The sequence below is a fragment of the Haemorhous mexicanus genome, chromosome 6 (assembly GCF_027477595.1).
Source record: "Haemorhous mexicanus isolate bHaeMex1 chromosome 6, bHaeMex1.pri, whole genome shotgun sequence".
NCBI lineage: Eukaryota > Metazoa > Chordata > Aves > Passeriformes > Fringillidae > Haemorhous > Haemorhous mexicanus.
In genome coordinates this window covers 21,024,834-21,045,687 of record NC_082346.1, presented here as the reverse complement: position 1 = coordinate 21,045,687, position 20,854 = coordinate 21,024,834, and the positions used below count along the sequence as shown (strand labels likewise).

At 41.5% G+C, this 20,854-nt stretch overlaps 1 protein-coding gene across 2 annotated transcripts in view; it reads right to left on the bottom strand.

Moving 5' to 3' along the window:
• LRP5 (LDL receptor related protein 5) overlaps positions 1-20,092 on the bottom strand; it is a 126,706-nt gene extending 106,614 nt beyond the window's left edge. Inside the window, exon 1 of one of the 2 annotated variants that reach the window (XM_059849193.1) lies at positions 19,925-20,092. In XM_059849193.1, the coding sequence (XP_059705176.1) occupies positions 19,925-20,015 (91 nt within the window). In that variant the 5' untranslated portion in view covers positions 20,016-20,092. The remainder of the gene's footprint in view (positions 1-19,924) is intronic. The other variant, XM_059849194.1, reaches the window with a different exon arrangement.
• Positions 20,093-20,854: the final 762 nt, after the last annotated feature.

Below are 20,854 nucleotides of genomic sequence, written 5' to 3'. Positions count from 1 at the left end.
TGTCATGGTTTTCTTCTAACATTTAAGAATATTCCCAAATAAAACCACCTTGTTAAATGGAACCTGCTACATGATACTGAGCTTTAGAGGGTGTAAAGTTTAGAGAAGTTTTTAGTGCCAAGTTGTAGACACAACTTCTGGTTTTTGTGCAGACTATGTTCCAGACAAATATTCAAGATTTAGGCTTTGTGAGAGCTCGTTAGGAAGGAGGAAAAAAAGAGGATGAGGTGAAATAGGTTATTTCAGATAATGACATCTGTAACCTTGTGCTTGTACTTATATCACTGGTAATACCTAATTTACCACCTCAGAGGCAGCAAATAAACAGAACAACCTGTTCCAAGCTTTGCAGATCACTCCTTGCAGAAGATGACTCTGCTTTAGCCAAGAACATTGAAGCAACCAAATCAATTCCTTATGGCTCCTTTTATCTTTTTAAGGTCAGTATTTGTCATGCTAGTTATCTGGAGTGTTTGTACTGATGGAACTACAAAAAAAAAAAAAAAAAAAAGATCTTCTGGTAGCTTAGCTGAAGAAACATAAAATAATCATCTATGTTATTTGTCTTTCCACAACATAGAATTTAAGGACATTTCCAGAAAACACAGCTGTCAGCTCAAATCCTCCAGAATAAAAGAGCCCCCCCATTTGGAGAAGAGTTGATAACATTCTAAAGAAAGCAGATTGCATTAGTTCTGTACCTAAGTTTATAGACTCGTCGTTTGTATGTGCGAAACAGGAAACGTTTTAGAATTCAGCTCCAGAATGCCTCATTTGGATTTTGGAAAAGGTTTTGAGTCTAGATAATTATTTAAAAATTAAGAAAATCTGAGAGGCAATGGAAATTTGGGGTTTTAAAAGGTAAGTTATACAGGAGCTGTTTAACATTTTTGTTTTGTTGTTTTTACAGCTAATTACTGCTCTGTATCATCTCAAGGTTATTAACTGGTCACACTCCTTGGTGTCTGCAGAATTGTGTCACTTGCACCTATTGATCCTGGGGTGTATAATCAAGGATGAAGAACCCAAAAAAGAGACTAAAAACAGTATTAAAGAAGTGCTGGCATGGTGCACAAAGAGAAGGCTGTAAAACTGCAAAAAAGCAGAAACTGTGCAAATCAAACTGCAGCTACACTGTGTTAGGAGGGATCTTGATTTAAATGTGCCCTTTGCATTGGGCTGGGTCACATGGGTTTTGTTCTGCTGTCTGACTGAATTGGCCACCCATTCCTGCCCCTCCCCAGTGGCATGTTACTCCCCGTCCCCCAATCTCCCAGTACACCACAGATGTTTTGGTGTCCTGAAATCTGCCCATTTGACTGCACACACAGTTGCTTTCCTTGAGCTGATCCTGTCAAAAGGATCTCGGTTTCAAAAGGCATCTGGATTTTTATAAAAAGCAATAAGGCAACTTCTTTGCCCAGGTCAGCTGCAGACAGAATATTGCAGACAGACCTGCAGAGCACCTTCTCTTGTGCTGCTGTGTCTTGTCCACACAGTGCTCAGGGGAAGGAGCTTTAGAAGAGGTTTTGTGCATATAAAAAAGAATACAGGGGTATGCACAGGTCTGCTATGCTTTAGGCATAAACCTAGCCATGCACAAACTCCCAAACTAAAGATTTTTTAATATTTCCATCTAGAGCTACAACAAATAACAACCTATTTACCAAGTTAGCCTTATTTGCCTCTTGAAATTTTCATGCGAGTCTCAATAACATCTTAGTGGCATAAGAAATTAAGTGTCTGCACTGCAAAGGCAAGAGAAGCTGCCACAATGTCATTGAATGCTCTCATATTACAGAAACACAAAGTAGGAGAGGTACCAGAAAAGCATGGTGCATCTCAACTTTGACAGCAGGTTAACTGCAGAAAGAGCTAAGGAATAAAAAGAAAAAAAAAAAACTGTTTTCTTCCCAGGTCATTTCAAGACTTAATTCTTCCTTTTCCTTCTACATGAGTTCCCCACCTGTACAAACAGCCAAGCCTAATTATTGTTTTAACCCAACACATATCTGCCTTTCCCAAACAAGAAAGGAAATTAATGTCTAATAAAAACCTGGAATTCATTATAAAGGGGGGGAAGGTGGGGAATCAGAAGAAATTCAAATTTGTCCCTGCAGAGAAACGAGGTGGGGGAAAAAAAAAGGTAACAACAAATTTTAGGCAGCATGAACTGTGGTCATTCATACTAGGGAGACACCTACAAGCCAGAATTGTGATTTGCACCCTGAAAGACTCTGTGGACACACTGGGAAGGACTGTCACAGCTAACAAACTTGCTGTCTAGAAACACGAGGCAAAGAATGAAAGGAAACCCACAGAGGACCAGGATAAAGGGTCATGCAGTCCACAGCACATCCAAGGCAAGAGCCCAGCGTGCTAACCAGGACCACAGCAGAACCATAGCCTGTGGTTTTTTTCCAGGCAGAGTAACTTATATTTTCTCATATCTCAAGCTACCTTGCAATTCTTTCTGTAAAAAAGGCATGGATTTTACTATGATGAATGGTTTAGGAATGATCTCAGCCACCCCAAATCTCCCATTCCTTTGCAGCCTAGACAAGGTGTACTGCAAATAAGAAACAGGATTTCTGATAAACAGCAACAGGATTTCTGCAGAAGGAAGGGCACAAGCCTGTTAGCATTACACAAGGAAGAAGCATCATGGAGGGCAGAACAAAATGCACTTGCTTATACTATAACAAAACTAACTCCAGCAATGTATGGCCATGGGTGATCTGATCATCCTGTTTTATGCACCATATTGCCTTTCTCCACCTTTCATCTGCACTACTTGGTTGTGCCTTCATTGCTAAAAAGAAAGATGTAAATTTTCCATTGAGACAGCTATTTTAATGTAAAGGTGCCCGAGGAGAACTGGAAATTTTACATCAAGTAGAAAGTCAGCAGCATTATTTCACTCCTCACCCAGGATTTCCTAAGCTGCACAGAACTGCCCTGACTCTATCAGGAATTTCACATCAAGATTGCAGTATCAGTGTAGTAATAACACCTGTTCCAGCAATGAAGACATGACCCAGGACTTTCACAGCAGGAACGTTTCTCTCTTGGTATCTGGAAAACATCCAGGGCATTTCAGAGAATGGTATTCCAAACAACTATTTCAACCACACACAACAGTTGAGAAAAACTAACAAATACTGCAGTCCTTCAGACAGCAGACTGGGAGTCTGAGGCAGAGCACAAGTAACACACTCACCACTGCAATGCTCTGCCTAGCACTGAACACACTCACACACACAGGACTAAGGAGCAGTGCCATTTGTCCCCTGTCTGCTGAAAGCCTTTTAGCACAGTAAGCTTATTACAACCAGTTTTGCACCTCTTCTATTCCCAGCTGTTGCAGACTGGTTTGGAGTTAAAATGTCCTGGATCCCATCCTCCCTATTCAACATGTGCATATCCTTTTGCTTTATAAAAACACCACAAAACACAACAGTTAACACAAAAAGCTATGTGTGACCCACAGCCTAAAATCATGTTTCCAATCCAGCAATGTCAGACACCAGCACACTGTCAAGTACCAACAACTGCATTTTAACTTTTTATAACCAAGACTTGCAGCAGACTTTTAATAAACATGAAATGCATGCAAGAAATGAGCATTTGCATTTAAGTAACTCCCTCCAGGTATGAATGACAATGACTAAAAACAAAACAACATCTGCCCTCTTATAATACAATGGGGGCTTATAAACCAAATTTAACCCACAGATTTATATGCAAAGGGAAGGGCTTTTTTCCTACATCCTAAGGATGGAAGATTTGCTTAAAAATATATTATGCTCCAAATGTGAGGCTTTTGTGAATAGTTTCAAAAGCAAACAGAAGACACCTTCAATTTAATTTGTAAAATGCAAGAAAATTGAGCATGTTGTCTGCATTCACCGAACCTTTGATGTACTGTCTAAAAGAGAAGGCTGAACAGCCAGAGTATTGTTAAACTAGAGGGAAAACCTACCTTCTCTAAAAACTAGATGTAAACTAGACCACAAAAGCATTCACTTTCTATGAAAAACTGCTTTCTCCTCAAAAACACCAAAAAAAGCACCTACCAACAAAACCAACAACAGCAACACCACCCCAAGGCACACCAAACAAACACTTACACAAAGCATAGTTGACATAAGCCCTTCACTTCTATACTAAACTTAGGTAGCTCCTGTAACTAACTAACTCAGAGTTAAGGCAGCCATCACCTTGTCCTAGCAGAAAATACTGTAATAGTGCAACAACAGTAGCACCAAATGGAAATAGGAAAGTCTTTTATCAAGCTTATCTGGTAGAGACATGAACTAAGATGAAAATGAAAAATAAAACTTTTTCTCCTTTAAAAAGAGGACCTAAAATCCAGAACCCCCTACTTATGTCAGTCTTCTATGAATTACCATGGGCAATATGGGTCACCCTTGATATCAACAGATGTCACTTGGGTGAAGGAAGTTCCTTCCTCCTTCACTTGAGGAAGGAACTGCGCTCACTTTCGAGGACAGTTCAGAGGGTTTTGTCTCCTTTGCTGTGACCAGTTCAGAGGGTTTTGTCTCCTTTGCTGTGACCAGTGCTTGCAATATAGAGCAGTACTGTGCAATATATGCTACCACCTCTGCAGCAAGGAGATTCAAAACCACCAACTTACATTACAAAAGCCACCCAGGGGCCAGTAACTACAAGTCATTATCACCAATTCACTTTTGTGCATCAAGAAGCTCTGTAAAGAGAAGATGCTTTATTTCCCCAATGTTATTATCAACATATGAGAAACATCAGCTTTCTTAAGTTTTACTTGGAGGAAGTTAGGGCATCTAAAACCTCTCAAGAATGTTTTCCAGTGATTATAGCATTAAGTTGTTTCCTTTATAAAACCTCATAATGCAGAGGACATTTTTATATAGATTTACACATACACACACACACAAATATATGTATATATGCTAATGAGATAATAAGACTTAACATCAAATGACACCAAACATTTCTAAAGGCTACTTAAGCCGAAATTTTCAAACCAAAAACTTCAGCTCATGCATTAATTGTCCAAGGACACCACAACATCAAAGGAGAAAACATCTATCTACTCCAGAGAACAGTTAATCCATACAATTAACCCTCCTTCACATCACATCACACGATAAATGCGAACACATGCTCCCTTTCTGCATTGCTCAGAAGATTCTCCAAGATGCTATTCTTGTCACTAATGAGGTGCAGCACAAACAATTAAAGACTTGCAAAAATAACACACAGAGCTTAGATTTTTTTTTTAAAAAAGAAACCCCAACACCCCCAACGTCACAGGCTGTGCAACATGTGAATTGCATAGAAACATGTGGCATCATCCTTCCTTCAAAGCTGAATATGTTATACCCATCAAGTCCTTGATCTTTCAGTATCACAGTTTTATTAGACTAGAGAAAATTTGATTTAAGTCCCATTTTAGCCTATGTCAATGATCAGTCTCCCTCTTTCTCCTCTCTGATGCAGAATTTATTAATAATATGTTTGACAGAGGGAGGAGACTGGTGTCAGAAGAACAGAAGGAAGTTAAAACAATAAAATAATAATTAAAACAATGAGTAAGGATAAGACATCCCACAAAACAGAAGATAACTAAGCAGGTTACTTTCAGGCCTAGTTTAATACATGGCCACACATTTTTGTGCTGTCACTAGAAGGAGCACAGAATTGAAGCAGAACGCCGCTTCAACTGAAACCACTGGGCAAAACACTTCATTTGAAACACAGCCTTGTCCTAATCTACACCAGGTGTTGCCAACAAGCTCCTTCTGGCTTAGTGTAACACCATCAGTTACCAAAAGTTCCCAGTAGGCTCTAAAATACATAAAATTGGTAACTTCACTGAATGGCATTCCATTGTTGCAACTTCATTTGCATGATCTGTGCCTATATATTGTATTAGAGGGGAAAAAAAAGCCACACAACCATTCTCCAGGATTTAGAAGCAGTAAGGGAATCACTGTTGAGTTCTGTGTCAAATAAGCCTCTGGGAAGAGTAAAAAAAAACCTAAAACCTAAAGAATAAACTGCAAATCAAATTCAGGCCTTTTCTGGTAGTGCCAATCTTACAAGGATACAGAGAGATGTGCTTTGAGGTAGCCAATAGATAAGTTTCAGGAAATCTTGGGTTTTTAACATGAACTTGCAGCTGTCAGAACTAGGAAGTTTTGTGCCATTTCAGACACAGGGAAGAATTTTGAAACCATTACTGCTTGGCCAGTGCAACAGGTGAAGTTGGGAGATCCAGCAGAGTCTGACCATCCACTTGGCACATGCTCAGCCAAACATGGGAGAAAGCATTCTCTGCCTATCATCTGCTGTACACTCATCTATTTGTCAGTGTTTTGGGACCATCCCAGAAAAAATTCTCCTCTCAGGATTGAGCAATATTTATGACAAGGCTTTGAATAAATTAACATTCCATGTTTCAAAGTCTTCCTGAATAAAGATAATAAAACACAGTCACTTCTGGCCACATACACAAGAGAGATCTTACAACTGACATCATACACATCAATAACTGCAAAACAAATCTCCAAAAAACCCCAACCAAACAAAAAAACCCTACGCTGAATTTTATTCCCAGTCATCTTACCTTTCCAGTGAAGGCCAAAGTTTTGAAATTGAATTTGAATAGCTTAAAAGCTAAATTTTCAATTAAAGAAATGTTGCCAAGCACACTAAGCAAACACAAGTTACTCAAATACTCACAGTAATCTGTTCCCAGTGTCCTGCTGAAGTTTAAATATGAAAATAACCCTGTGAAGTCCATGCCCTCTTATAAACAGCCAACATTAATTCAGACTTTAGAATAACAAACTGGTGCTAAAATTTCTTTTTGCAGTTTTAAGTGTGCGCACAAAACATTTAAACATCCCCCACTGTGCTTGACTGCTCTGTTCTTGCATACAAAACACTTCAAATTAAAAAGAAAAATAAAATCAATATTAGGTCCTGGAGGTTTTTGTAGAATTTGGTGTACTGCTTCTGCCTCACAATAAAGCAGAAGACAAGTTGCACAGGAGAAAGCACTGCATGCAGTTGTAATTCAGAGCAGCAGCTGACAAGTTATATTTTTATCCCTGCAACCTCCTCACAATCTCCAGTTAATGCCCAAGACTTGAGAAACCATGCAAAAGCTTTTCATTAGTAATGGAACATCATCCCTCAAGTGCTGTGAAGCTTTACTGACCCACTCATCACTTCCTGCCAACACAGGGGTTTGCAACAGCAAAGGCACTTGTGCATCAGCAAAGAGACTCCCGAAGTCATTTTAGTTTCCAACAGAGACCAAGGTTTTATTAATAAAATTTAAATTAGTAAAAAAAAAAAACAAAAAAAAAAAACCCACCCAACCCAAAAAAAAAAAAAAAAAAAAAAACAAAAACCACCAACCCACGCAACAAAAAGACCAAACAAACCTGCTGCTACAGATTCAAAATAAGCAGGAAAGAATATGTAAAGCAGCTTCCTCACAACTAATGGTCAAGGATCTAAACACCTGGAGAATTTAACAGTAATTAAAAAACAGAACAGCAGAATTTACAAGTAACAGAATGAATTCCTACCCCACACTAGTACACATGAGTTGAGTGTACCTGTCCTACATTGTGGCTTCCCAAGCAAATCAGTATTTTTCCTGTTGTCCATTCAAACAAGTCCTCCCACCCACCTCTGCCTCACTGCCAATCAAGGGCCAAATGTGTCTGAAGGGCACTCTTGCCATGTGACCCAAAGTGTTCCCACAGACTCTTGGAAGGCTTCCCCCCTCACAAACCACCATTTGTGCACAAAAGGGTCCTAAGAGGCTATCAACAAGTGAATGGAAATGTGACATGTTATAAACAGCCATGATAATGAAACCGTTCACATCAAGATGTGACCAGCAGATGCTCAGATTCAGTAACACGAGCTTGTAACTCACTCTCAATCCACACAGTGTGAAATGAGTTCCAAGACCAAGACAAATATAAGACCATAATAAAGTATTCCAGAACTAATCTTTGTGGGGAAACCATTCCAAAATACAAGCACCCCAGGGGAAGTAATTGTGGAATAGCTGTTAGATTTTGAATTCATATTCTACCTCAAACAAAGCAAGTTTTGTTACCCTACAAAAGCCTGATAATCTGTACAAGGAAGGAGATTCTAACAGGCCCCAAGTAAGTTCCTCAAAGTTGTACTTGAGTACATCTCCTTTAGAAAGAAAACTTTCTGCTATGGCCCTGTAACACTGACTGCACAGAATCCCAGGAGTCAGAAGAGCACAAAAGACAGGATCCCTGTTCTTGTATCTACCAAGTGTTTTCTACAGTGGTAGAAGCAGGCATTTTGCATATAGAAGAGCACAACTGTCAAGAAGCAAAGACTGCTTGGAGGACCAAGTCAGCTGTATCAGTACCTTACAGTACTCTACATCCTCCCTCATTGCACACAGACTTCCTCAGGAAAAAAAAAAAACAACAAAACCAAAACACCCAACAGGCAAGAGGCCAACACTCACAAAGATCCCATAGCCATTGTTCAGAGAAAACAAGTCACTTGCATCATTCCCCACATGCAGTAAGCTCTGGGCTGGCTGTGTTCTGCCTCTGAGGACCAGCACCAGATGTGCTCTATCTCCACATGCCAGGAGTTCCACAACCTGTGAATCAGCAACCAGAGTTCTTTCCATGAACTAATTACTGTCACAAGATGGTGAAGGACCAGATGTGTCAAGGTGGGTAATACCCAAGGTAAATGAATCCTAGATCACTTACATCTTTTGCAGGTAACAATGAAAACCTTCATTTGGACCACGCAAGTTGAGAGATAACATCAACAGAGGTCACAAGCAAAGTATTTCCACATGCTCATCTTCTCTCCATTGTGCCCTAGACTGAATAAAAAGCAGCAATCCTTAAACACACACTCAGCTGCAGCTCCTCCAGTTTTACCAATTCTGTCATGGGCAGACAATGTTAGTGGAGCCACATGCTTAGGGGACAGTGGGCAGCTTTTCCAAACTGCCAGAAATAGAAGGGTGGTTTGGGGCTGCTTTTTTGTTTTGCTTAGGGTTTGGTTTTCTGCCTTTCATTCAATGATGCTGCCTCACCATCCTACGTAGGGAAGTAACCTAACAAGTTCCCAAGAGCTCTCTTGACCACTGAGTAATAAAAATTACCCACCTACAGACATTTCAGCCTTTAGCAGCCTTGGTTCTTCAACAGCTGGGGGAGAGGGGGGAACAAAACAAAGAAAGCAGGTAAAAGTTTCTAAAACAATATACAAGATCTCTGCCTAGAAGAGGTTTCAAGTTAAGAAGAAATACTACCAATATATATATACTACCAAGTGATACTGCATGCAGAAATTGTAAAGTAAAGACTGCAAAAGGGAAGGAAAGTGGTTATGCAAGGTCAAATATTTAGGTGCAAAACACTGATCAGGCACACAGTTGTGATGAATATATACTCATTGCCCTGCCTTTTAAGGAATACCTTACCTATCCATCCTGTTAGTCTGAGGTTTCATTCCTCTCTAATGGAACAACAGTCATTAAGAGAACAATGCAGTGGAGTCAAACAAAGCAGGTTCACTTCTAGATGGTTATTTTAAAACCATATGCACAGGAAAAGATGGCTCTGAGGTGCTTCTTGTGTAAAACACTCTAAGGTGCACTCAGAGACCATTTATGCACCACTGTCACCTGTTCTCAGACAAAATGCTGAGAGTTCACAGACTTCATGCCATGCTTTGGTAACACCACCAAAACCAAATATAGGTATACTGAATTCCAGTCCCATACTTGACAACTGTAAAACTCTCCTCCTTAAAATTCTGTATCAACAGCTAACATCAGGCATTCAAGTCTACACAAAAAAGTATGGTTGTGGTTTTCTGGCTTATGGAGATTTTTTTTCAGAAACAGGAGGTTATTCAATAACACAGCCATTAGAATGAAAGGGGAAAAAAACAGAGCAGGAGAAACTGGTTAACCAAGTGTGCAAGCATGTGAGAACATAGATACTTACTGCATACATGCTCACACATAGACATATGAGGAAAACCTCTCCACCACCACCACCCTGTCCCCCCCAGAGTCTCACACCCTTCCTTGTGTAAATACTTCACCATAAACTAGCCAGGACCTTGCAAAGATTACTTCTGCCTAGGTCAGCATTTTTTTTGAACTAGGAGCAACTCTGTCTCTGCTCCAGGAGAACTGTATGGTCTGGTAGTTACACACAAGATACAGAGCTCACTTGAGCTGTCTGTGACTTACTGAACACCTGCAGATCATGGTTTATTCACTGCAAGTATATCCAGCACTCACGGTTTTACTCATGTCTATGCATTTCTCCAAATTTCACCGTTAGCTACAATGTTCACAGAAACTAAGTTATGAGAACCCTTAAGAACTCAGTTACTCCATTCAAAAAGCCTCAAGGAATATTTCCTCACTCTTTAAAGGATGGCTCCCTTCTGTTAGTAACCATAAGGTGACTAACAGAGGGAACCAAAAGGTGCTTTTGCAATTGGAAGGTGCAGCTTTTTAACAGCATCACAGAAAACCTTCGCCCCCTGTGCAGGTTCCAAAGCCACAGCTGACATCGAGTCAGGGGGTTTTGTGGCTCAGGATGGGAGGGCTGTTGAAGACAGGCCAGATGAGATGAAAATCCAAATTCATTTTTAAGGGCAGGGAAGGACTGCAAAGGATTCAATTCCAATATATTGAGGCTCCACAATTATTTTTCCTGCATTAGCCACACCCTACCTACTCTCACTACGTAGCTTGCCTAAGTAAGTCCAGATGTGTAACTGTTTCTGAGAATGCCCCTTCTATCACTGAACACCTGCAAACTGGAGATTTAGAACATAAGTAATAGTCTACCACATTCAGACAGTAAAAAACATACTGTTAAAACCCAGACAGACCAAAATTTCCCCTTAACTACGTATTTCTTTTACTCAGCTTTTGAAGATGCAGATAATGTATAGATTTTTTTTAATCATCCACAGCTGGGCAGACTTTTTAAGTGGAAAATGCCACCCATGTTCATTTTCATCCTCTTAGCTCTCACTTGGGAACACAAATAACTCAGCAGTTTAATTTGCTTTTATATCTTCTGGGATAGACACATCCAGGTAAGTCAGCAACACAGATTTCTGAGGTTAAAACATTTTCTCTTTGGAAAAAAAAAACATAGGTTCTTTAACACTTCATACTTCAAGGTGCTGAATTTCAAGCAGGAGAAGCAGAGAAAAAATCTAAAGCGAAAGTAAAACCATTTGCATCATTTATATCATATTTTATGTCAAAATTAATTCCTATAAGGCAGACAACTCTACTCTGAGCTTTTTCTAAAACCAGAAAGTTTTCAACAACTGAAAACAAAAGCAAAAGGTGACAGAGAAAATAGGAAACTTGGTGGCCATGAGTAAAATTCCTTAAAAGGGACAGAATACATAAGTGATGCTTTATTTGAAACAACTAGTCACACAAAGCCTCCAAAGCTCTTGGAACAATATGCACAATGTAAGTAGGGACCAATACACACCTAACACTGGGTAGTTTATGATTCAGTGGCCAAAGGTGACACCTTCTATAAAACAAAGGATTAGGGCTTTGGTTTTTAAGTTCTGCTGCTTTGAGAAGTCCAAGAAACAGCATACTGACTTTTGTATTAGCTTCAAGTGCTAAGAAAGAATACCAAGTATATTCTATAGACATTGCCTAGTTATACTACAGAGAATAAATCTCATAACCTCCCATTCCTTTTCTTCCATGAGTGGTTCACTGTCATCACCAGAGACAGTGTTATGCAAGAGGCAAACTCACTTTTTCTCTTCCTCTATAATGAAATGTAACACAGATCAAAAGATAGCTCTATTTCAGAATATATTTTCCTGGCATCAGCAAGACACTGGTCTAAGTGACTGAGCCTGTCCTGGGTTGGTGTGGCAATGTTTTGGTGATTGAAGGCGCTCCAGGGGTGGTTTCTGTGAGAAGCTGCTGAAGTCTCCCCCATGTCCCATAGAGCCAATGCCAGGCAGCTCCAGCATGGACCCACTGCTGGCCAAGGTCAGGGCCATGGGTGATGGTGGGAGTGTCCCCGGGGAAATGAACAAGGAAAAACAAGTTACTGTGTAGAGAACAACATGTGGTGAACTGACTGCAGCCCCTTTTCCTAGTGCCCCTGCACTGCTGGTAGGGAGGAGGGAGAAAATCAGGAATAAAATTAAATAAGCCAGGGAGGAAAGGAGGAGTGAGGGATAGATATTTTTAAGATTTTGTTTTACTTGTCATTATCCTACTCTGATTTGATGGGTAATAAGTTGAACTAATTTCCCCAAGCTGAGTTTGTTTTGTCCATAACAGTAATTGGTGAGTGATCTCTGCCTGTCTTTACCTCCACCCGTGAGCCTTTTGTTAAACTCTCTCTCCCCTGTCCAGTCGAAAAGGGGAGAGAGAGAGAGCAGCTTTGGTGAGCACCTGGCATCCAGACAAGGTCAAACCACCACAGAACTAAAAACAGTATTGTGAAGACAAATATGCAGCAGAAACATTTCCAAATGCCACAGCTTTGTGGCATTGTCTTTCTAAAGCAATCACTTTTTGCCCCAAAAATCTTATTTTTGTATCTGCACAAAAACTTGTAGAAACTGCCTCTTATTAGTTATTTGAAAATAACCCTTGAACAATAATAATTACAGTAAAGATATAAGGCCTTTCCCATGGCCTTGAGTATCATTTATGCTCCACTTCTAGAACTAAAACTAGAGAAATCAGCTTAGAAGACTTTCTTAAACTTGACACAGAGATTTCAACACTCAACAGCCTCTTCAGACTAAGTCTGGTTACACTGGAACATGCCACAGTTTTCACAACACCCTAGAAATGATGGGCTGAAGGAAAACAACATGACAGAGTGCCCAGGCACCCCACTGGGTGCAAGGAACAGCAAAACCTCATAACAATAAGGCAGCTGGCAGACCACTCAATGTCACAAAAAATACCCTTCAGTCTTACCTGAAGGAACAGATTTAAAGGACATGTTATTTAGGAAGTCTGAGAAACAAGGAAAAAAAAATCCCAGCTACAAGAAATGTAGAGACAGGTGGCATAAGCCAGGAAGCCCCCAGAGATGTGTCATGGTGGGATCTCTGTGAAATCTTCACCTGCCCTACGCACAACCCAGCTGTTTGCTTCAGGAGCACATACTAAGAACAAAGAAGGTAGTTCTGATCAGTTTCTTATCATGGAAAGTCCACTAAAAAAGCATTTCATCTCCTACAGCAAGGCCAAAAGGAAGCAACTTGACCTTCTTGATAGCCATACTCTCCAGCATGATGTTGTGTGATGACCAAAAAAAAAAATCAAAACCAAATCACACCATTTAATTACATATCTTGTGATCTAAAGATTTTTTTTTTCCTTCTTAAGCCCAGGTAGTACAAGTTCAATCTGGAAGAACAGAAAATAATGTCTTTGTGCAAAATTAATGAAAAATAGTACAAGGACTGGAAAAAGCACCCATGAAACTGGAATCACAATTTCCAGAAAAGACATGCTGAAGTTATTGACCAGGGTTTAAGTCTATTACTGCTATTAGGCATAATCTGTGCCTAATTCAAGCCCTGGAGTATATGGCTTATCCATAAATACATACAGAATTCCAGAGAAGTTCTCAAATGATGCATCAACAACCAATACATTATAGCAGCACTGTACATTTTGATCATCTGAGTCTTCTCAGATTCTCTACTCCTTTTTTTTTATTTTAGTTAAAACCAGCACTGAACAGCAGGAGAGAAAAAGAACATCTGCAAAATCACATTATAGTAACAGTATTTGATTCCCAAACCCCAAAGCCAAGAAGTTTACCAGGCAGGTTCATTCAATCCACTGCTACTCCTCATCTGCCTAGAGGTGCAGAAACACAAAGGAAACAACAGTCACTCACACTCTCTGGCCTTGCTTTACTCTTGAAAACGCCACAGAAAGAAGGGGTCAAGCTTCTCTCTCTACTGACTGCCCCCTCCTACCTCCAGCCTAATTCTTGAAGGCTGAGGATCAAGAATCCCCCAGGGCTAATTTATCATCTTAGCAATCATGTGCAATAAGTCACTTCCAAAAACCTGTATTAAAAATGTATAATCCACCACATTTAATGCAACAACATGGTGAAATAAACAAAATGCCCAGCCATGGCATTTAAAGAAAGGGCAAGAAAGAACCAGTGGAACCACCATTACAAAATGTTATCAAATTCTAAGCCACATGAAGAGATATCAAGATAAGTAACTCAGTCGTTTATCTCCCTTCCAGACAAAACTCCAGCCAACAGGTGTCCTGTAAGGACAGAACTACCAAATTAAAAACACTGCACTTTCCCAGAACACCATATGGCCTTTAACAAGAATTCATGAGAAAAACATGAAAATCAAGACCTTTGTGTAACCAAATAAAAACCAGAAACACACTTTCCATCTTTCTACTTTCCATTGTAGAAGGAGTTACACCCTAACACACTTGCAACTTCATTTCTCCAGTTGCGTCACCTTTCATGACAGCTCAGGAACACCACACTTGATTTACTGAACAATTACCTGGTTTACATCTATAGTCTCAACAGGAAGACCAGAGTTCAAAAAAGACAACTTTTGTTACTGTTTAAAGTAAGTGAACTTTAGCTGGGGAAGCTCAATTTCTTTATGTATAACAGATAAATAACAGATGCCATCCTTGCAGAACATTCAAAATTAGCTAGAAATACAAATAGCATTTCAAAAAGTAAAAGTGCCAAACAGAATTCAACAATTATTATATTATTAACCAGGCACATTTTAAACACACATGCCAACATTTGAATTTCTAAGACCACTGACAATCTCACCAAGAACTTACTACTGCATCTGCTGTCAGTGCTGTTTATTGCAATAGCAAAAAGCCTTCATACTGTGAAATGAAGACAATTCTGTAGCTGATTTACAGTCTAGAAAGCTCTTTTCCCAGTAGGCTGTTTCCATTAAGTTAATCTAACACACCACAAATTATTTATTGGTTTGAAAGCAGTTTCAATTGCTTTAGCACTTTTATCACCCAGAGCAAACACACCAATTTAAATCAAGCATGTGTCAATTTATTGGCATCCTTGCAAAAGTTGCTCATGGATTTAACATCAATACAAAATGACACCTTACATCTGTCTGTGCTGGCAGGCAAAGTGTGAGTCAAGCAAGAATAAAGAACAGCTAAATTAAAAATCTTGTTTATTACATAGACCCTCAACATCCTTACCAGCCCATCACCCACTCCTTACACTCTTTGGAGCTTCTCAGTCAAATTGTGTGGCTTAACAGATAGTTTCAATCTTTAGTAAACAGAAACCACAAAGATGAGACACTGCTAAGCTCCACATTCCACTTTTTCTGAGAGAGAAGAAACCAGAAGAATTGTTGGCCCATAAGCTCCAAACAAACAACTGTACTGAACAATACTTTGTGGGACACAGTTCCCATTTTCTTTCCTGTTCTCACCACAACTGTTTCATCACACAAAATCTCAAGAATTGCTAAAAATACCCTTTGACTCTATCATAAGCTTTTCCATAGCCTAACTCAACAGCAGGACTCTCCAGAACTACTTTTTCCAGTTTAGAAGTCCCAAATGTGAGCTATCAGAGATAGCACATCTTTGCCTCCTTCAGAAAGGCCTCTGTGTCCAAACAGCACATGGGTTTGCCTAGCCAGCATCCCTAGCCATCATCTTAATTATTTGCTCCTGTCCTAAGTGAACTTGCAGTGTTGTTAGACATGTCCTGTCAGAAAGGATATGAAAAAAAGAACAATCCACATGCCTCAAAATCTAAGGAAAATGCTGTTTTCCACTGTGCACAGTAGAGCTGCATTGTTGCTGGCCTGTGCCACGGCCTTGGGGGGATAATTGTTCTACTGTCATTCCTTCCCTGAAGCTCAGGTTGGTGCTTATTTGAGTTCCCCACAGAGGTCCTGAGCAGAAAATAACATCCATGTCTTTCAAGGGTTCTCAGTGCTCTGGGGTTTTTTTGAGCCACATCAACTCCCAAGAGAAACTCTGAACTTACAAAAGCCAAATATTTTGACTGTTTATTAGCCCTGGGTTACACACATAAAAAAAAAAAAAAAAAAAAAAAAAAAAAAAAAAAAAAAGGATTTCTTAGAAAGATGGTATTGTAGGTATCTTTATTTCCCTTCATTCTAAGAAGGAATTTAAACCTAATTATTGTCCTTAGTCTCAAGATGGCAGGCTGCTTTCATACAATGCAGTAAGTTTGCAAGGAATACTGATCTAACATGAAACTAAACCTTGTTATTATAGCCGTTTCTGAGCACCACCACTTGAAATTCACCAGGTGAAATTTATTTCTGTTTCGACAAAAAGAGAGAGAAATGCTTTGAAATGTACAGGGCTGGTTAATTTTCAACTAGAAGCATGGTTACAGTAGACAGTCTTATATAGTAAGTCAGGTGTGTCTATATTCCAGGAGAGGTTTTGTAACCTTTATTTCTTGTTACTCTGCCAAATCTTACCCTAACACTAAAGGATAACAAGTTCCCAGAAACAATCTCTTTGCTAAAAAGTTACCTTGGCTTGCCTGATTCGAGAAACATGCAGGACTCAGAAAATCTACAGCTGGGACAAAACCCATAGCCTGTTTTACTAACAACTACATTATAAACAGCTAAAATAAAAATTCTTAAGCAGCAAGAGGCAAGGGTTGAACTTACGCTGAGGTATCAAAATACATTCATGTTCTTCTAAGTACTGACTTTGTGTGTCATGCTGATCTACGTATTTCAGGCATCTGTAGTATGAGTGATTTTAAAGCATCTCTGTGAGCTTTAAAATAAATCTAAATAATTAAATTTAAAATCAAATAGCAACAAATCAGTTCATATACCATACTTAAAGACAGTTAAACACATTTAACTTTCCCTGGATAAAAAAATGCTTTGAAAGTATGAACTTAAACTTCACAGTCAACCTGAACTTTCATTATTTCCTCATTATTTCAAGAGGATTTATGACCATAATTTGTGGCAGACCCTCACATCATGCTAGTAATGGTTACTAGGAAAATCGTAACTAGCCCTCTAAATCAATGACAGACCGACTGAAATGACACTGAAATGCACCTGAGGACTCCCACACAGCACATTTCCCTGTCATCAAATTAGTAAGTGATTTTTCCTGCTACCTTCTACATTTAACCACAGCAACAGGTTTCCCTAGCTATAGGTTATCTCATATAAACAGTATGGATTAAAAGTCATTTTAGGGCTGGTTGTGCTCAAATGCATTTTTTTATTTCATGCTGCATCCCTAGTTTCAAGTATTTGTAACCATCACACTTCCCTGTGTCACACTTCTCTCTTCACCTTTCTGTATCCTGTGTTTGCTGGTATCAGGCAAAGAGTTGTTACATTAAAGAAAATGAAGATACAATCTCACTATTTTGGGAAACATTCAAGTGCATGACAAGACGCAGTTAAGCAAGCATTTGTGAGTTTAAGTAAAAATAATTTTGGCTTGAGATGGCTCTTAAGCAAGAATTATCTCAACTTACTTGAACATTTTAAGACCCCCTACATGAAATACCCACTGTGCAATAGTAAGAATCCTTAACTTACAGTATTTTCAAAAAAATGAAAAAGCATTAAATACTTTGCATGAGCAAGAAATTCCTCCCTTTGAGGAAGGCATAAATGCAACAATCATTTTGTCTTTTCACAGTGAAATGAGTCAAGTACAAGCCATATCTGAAACACGTTTATCATTATTTCAAGCCACATAAATAAAACCACTCCTGACACCACCACATACAGAGCAAGAACTTAGAGCTCTACAGCAAAATTATTTCACAGCCAAAGTTTTCAAGATCTATTACAACATGCCAAACTTCAGTGAAGCTGTAGCGCTGCAGAAGCTCCCAGCAGATCCCCAATCGTGCAGAGATGCATTTACATATTTGTAAGATAAGCACATCAAAATACTTTTAATAGCTAAAAGTCAGGCATCTCCTTACAGAGTAGGGATGCTCAGAAAGGGAATTAAATCCATGGAGAGCCTCTCATAGTACATCCATGCTCCTTCTAAAAGGACAGATGAACTGTCCTTAAAAGTACTGTCCGGATCAACTCAACAAAACCTTCCTAATAAGAAGGCAGAACAAAGGCAATGTCATTAAGATCTGTAACTAAAGACTCCTTAACTAATTTTTAAAAATTGCACATTTTAGCCTAGTCCTTCCATGCAAGGTGACTGCTCATATCAAACACACACTATATTAAATTAATCACTGTCTCTCAAACGAGGTGAAAGAAAACCCAACTCCAAGTCAGAACTTATTCCTATCATGAACTCTTATTTTCCTAAGAATTCCAAATGCAAAGTTATCCCTTTTTTAAAAGGGGATTTTTCTATTAGAACCTGTTAAGTAAATGTAAGGAAATTCTTTAAGGAGCCTTCATATAAGAGCCCTAGAAGTCAATTTCCACCCTCCACCCTCCCAAAAGCTACATTAGCTTCATTCAGTCAAGCAGGAATGTGAACATCTCTACACAAACATAAGTGATCAGAAAGGAACAAACCACATTTCAGGTTTTCAGACACATTTTTAAAAGATTGTGGCAGCATGTATGGTGAAGGTGGACCCCGCAATATGATGGGCATCTTTTTGATATAATCCAGACAGAATAAGCAATACATAATACACACCCACATAGAGCTCCAACTAAAAATACAGAATGATGATGCCAGCAGAATATGGTCTGTTCTCTTGCTCTAAATGACAGTTCTAATAATTACAGGAGGTTTGAAAAGGTGGGTGGCCTAATAAAAAGAGGCCCTGAGGTGATGTTCTGACAGCCTTGGCCACACTGCAGAGTTTTCTAAACTACCTAGGAAATCGCAACAACCAGGCTTCGGCTTGCTCAAGCGCCGGGGTGATGTATCCAGGCAGACCACATGCAGCAGCAAAAAACCAGAAGTCTTGCACATGCAGCCCGAGCTCCCCGTCTCGGGCGAGACAAAGTCGGGAGCGAAGCCGCACGCAGGAGGAACGGACACCGTCCCGCTCCCCACGGATGCTGCAGACACAGCACCACCTCCCTTTATTTGTGATTTAGAAGGATTAGCACGCTCACTTAGAAACGGGACAGCCAAGGGAAAGCGGAGGGCAGGCTCCGTGCCCGGGACGGGGCACTCGGACTGCAGCTCCGGCATCGCCCGCCGGGCCGAGCCGGGCCGGACCCCGGCCAGCCGCAGCGCCGCCTCCGCCGCCCGCCTGCAGCCGCACATCGGAGCCGGGGCGAGGGGGGGAAACACAGGGCACGCACAGCAAACTCGCCTTCCCCCCACCCCCTCCCCGGCCCGGCCAAGAGTTTGAGCGACACCCGACACCGACCCCTCCAAACTCCACAGAAATCCCTGCCCGGGACCGCGGAAGGACGGGAGTGGGGGGGCGAGGGGGGTGGGCGACTTTTGTCTCTCTTTTTGCAACTGTGCGCGTTTACCTGAGCCACCCCTGAGGGAAAACCGCCTCGCCCCCAAGCGGGATATGTCCCGAGGGAACGGAGAGGACAGGAGAGGCCTCCTTTTCCTGCGCACCCTTTCTGCAGGAAAGAGTGGCGAGGAGCAATAGTTTTGGGGGGAAGCGGCGCAGGCAGCCTCCCGTCCTCCTCCCGGCCCGTCTCGTCCATGTGCGCGTCCTGTGCCTCCGCGGGAGCCTGGCCCCGCTCCCGCCCCTCCCCGCCGCACTCCCGGCGGAGCGCGGGGGAAAGTTTGCCCAAGTCCGACAACAAAAGGGACAGCGGCGCTCGCCTCCCCGCCCGCCCGGGCCCCGCGACGCCCCGACGAGCTTACCCCCGGCCGAGCCCGGCTCGCAGCGCAGCACCGAGGCGGCGAGGAGCCGCAGCAGCAGCAGCGGGAGCGGCGCGGCCGCCGCCGCCTCCATGTTGTGCCGCCGCAGCAGCTGCCGGAGCGCACGGAGCGTCTCAGGCAGGCTCCATGCTCGGGGCGCTGCGCTCGGCGAGGAGGGAGGCGGGGAAGGGGGGAGGCGCTGGAGCCGACCCGACCCTCCTCCTCCTCCTCCTCACGCCGCCGCCAGGGAGGGGGCTGGGATGGAGGATCCCGGCTCGCACCGCATCCCGGGAGCGGGCGGGGGCGCACCGTCCCGCCGCGGCGCGTCCCACGCGTGGGAACACCTGGCCGCGCGGGGGGGAGGTGGGGCTCCGGGGCTTTCTTCTTTATCTTGTTAACTCGTTCCTGCTGGAGCAATTACTCCTGAACCAGCCGGGAAGGCTGGAGAAGATGGCTCGCTGCGTGTTCAAAAAGCAACCTTTCGCTGGTGGATTTGGAAGTTAACAGCGGGGACGCCCGCCTTCTTTTCTGTCTCCAGGAAAAAGAGTGGCTGTTTTCTTCCCGAGTGGAGGTTCGTTCTTGCCTTTCTCCTCCCACCAAAACAAACATTTAAGTCACCCTTCCACAAAACACTAGTTTTCAAAGAAAAACACATTCAACTACAGTCTTTTGTTGTTTCCCCCCCCCCCCTCTGCTAAGCATGCCACCTGCTCCTCTAAACACATTACCACCAGGAAAGAGGCAGAAACTGCACTGTAATATGGGGCTTGGTTTGTGCCGGGGCCAGGTACAGAGGGCTGAGAAGCACGGGGCTCACTGAGACATCCAGCACCTTTCACAGGCCAGATGCTGTCCCCGTCTCTCTCACAGGGATAAAACGAAACGGCGTAAGCCCAGAATTTTCATTTAAGTGTCCATTTTTGGTCATCAGTG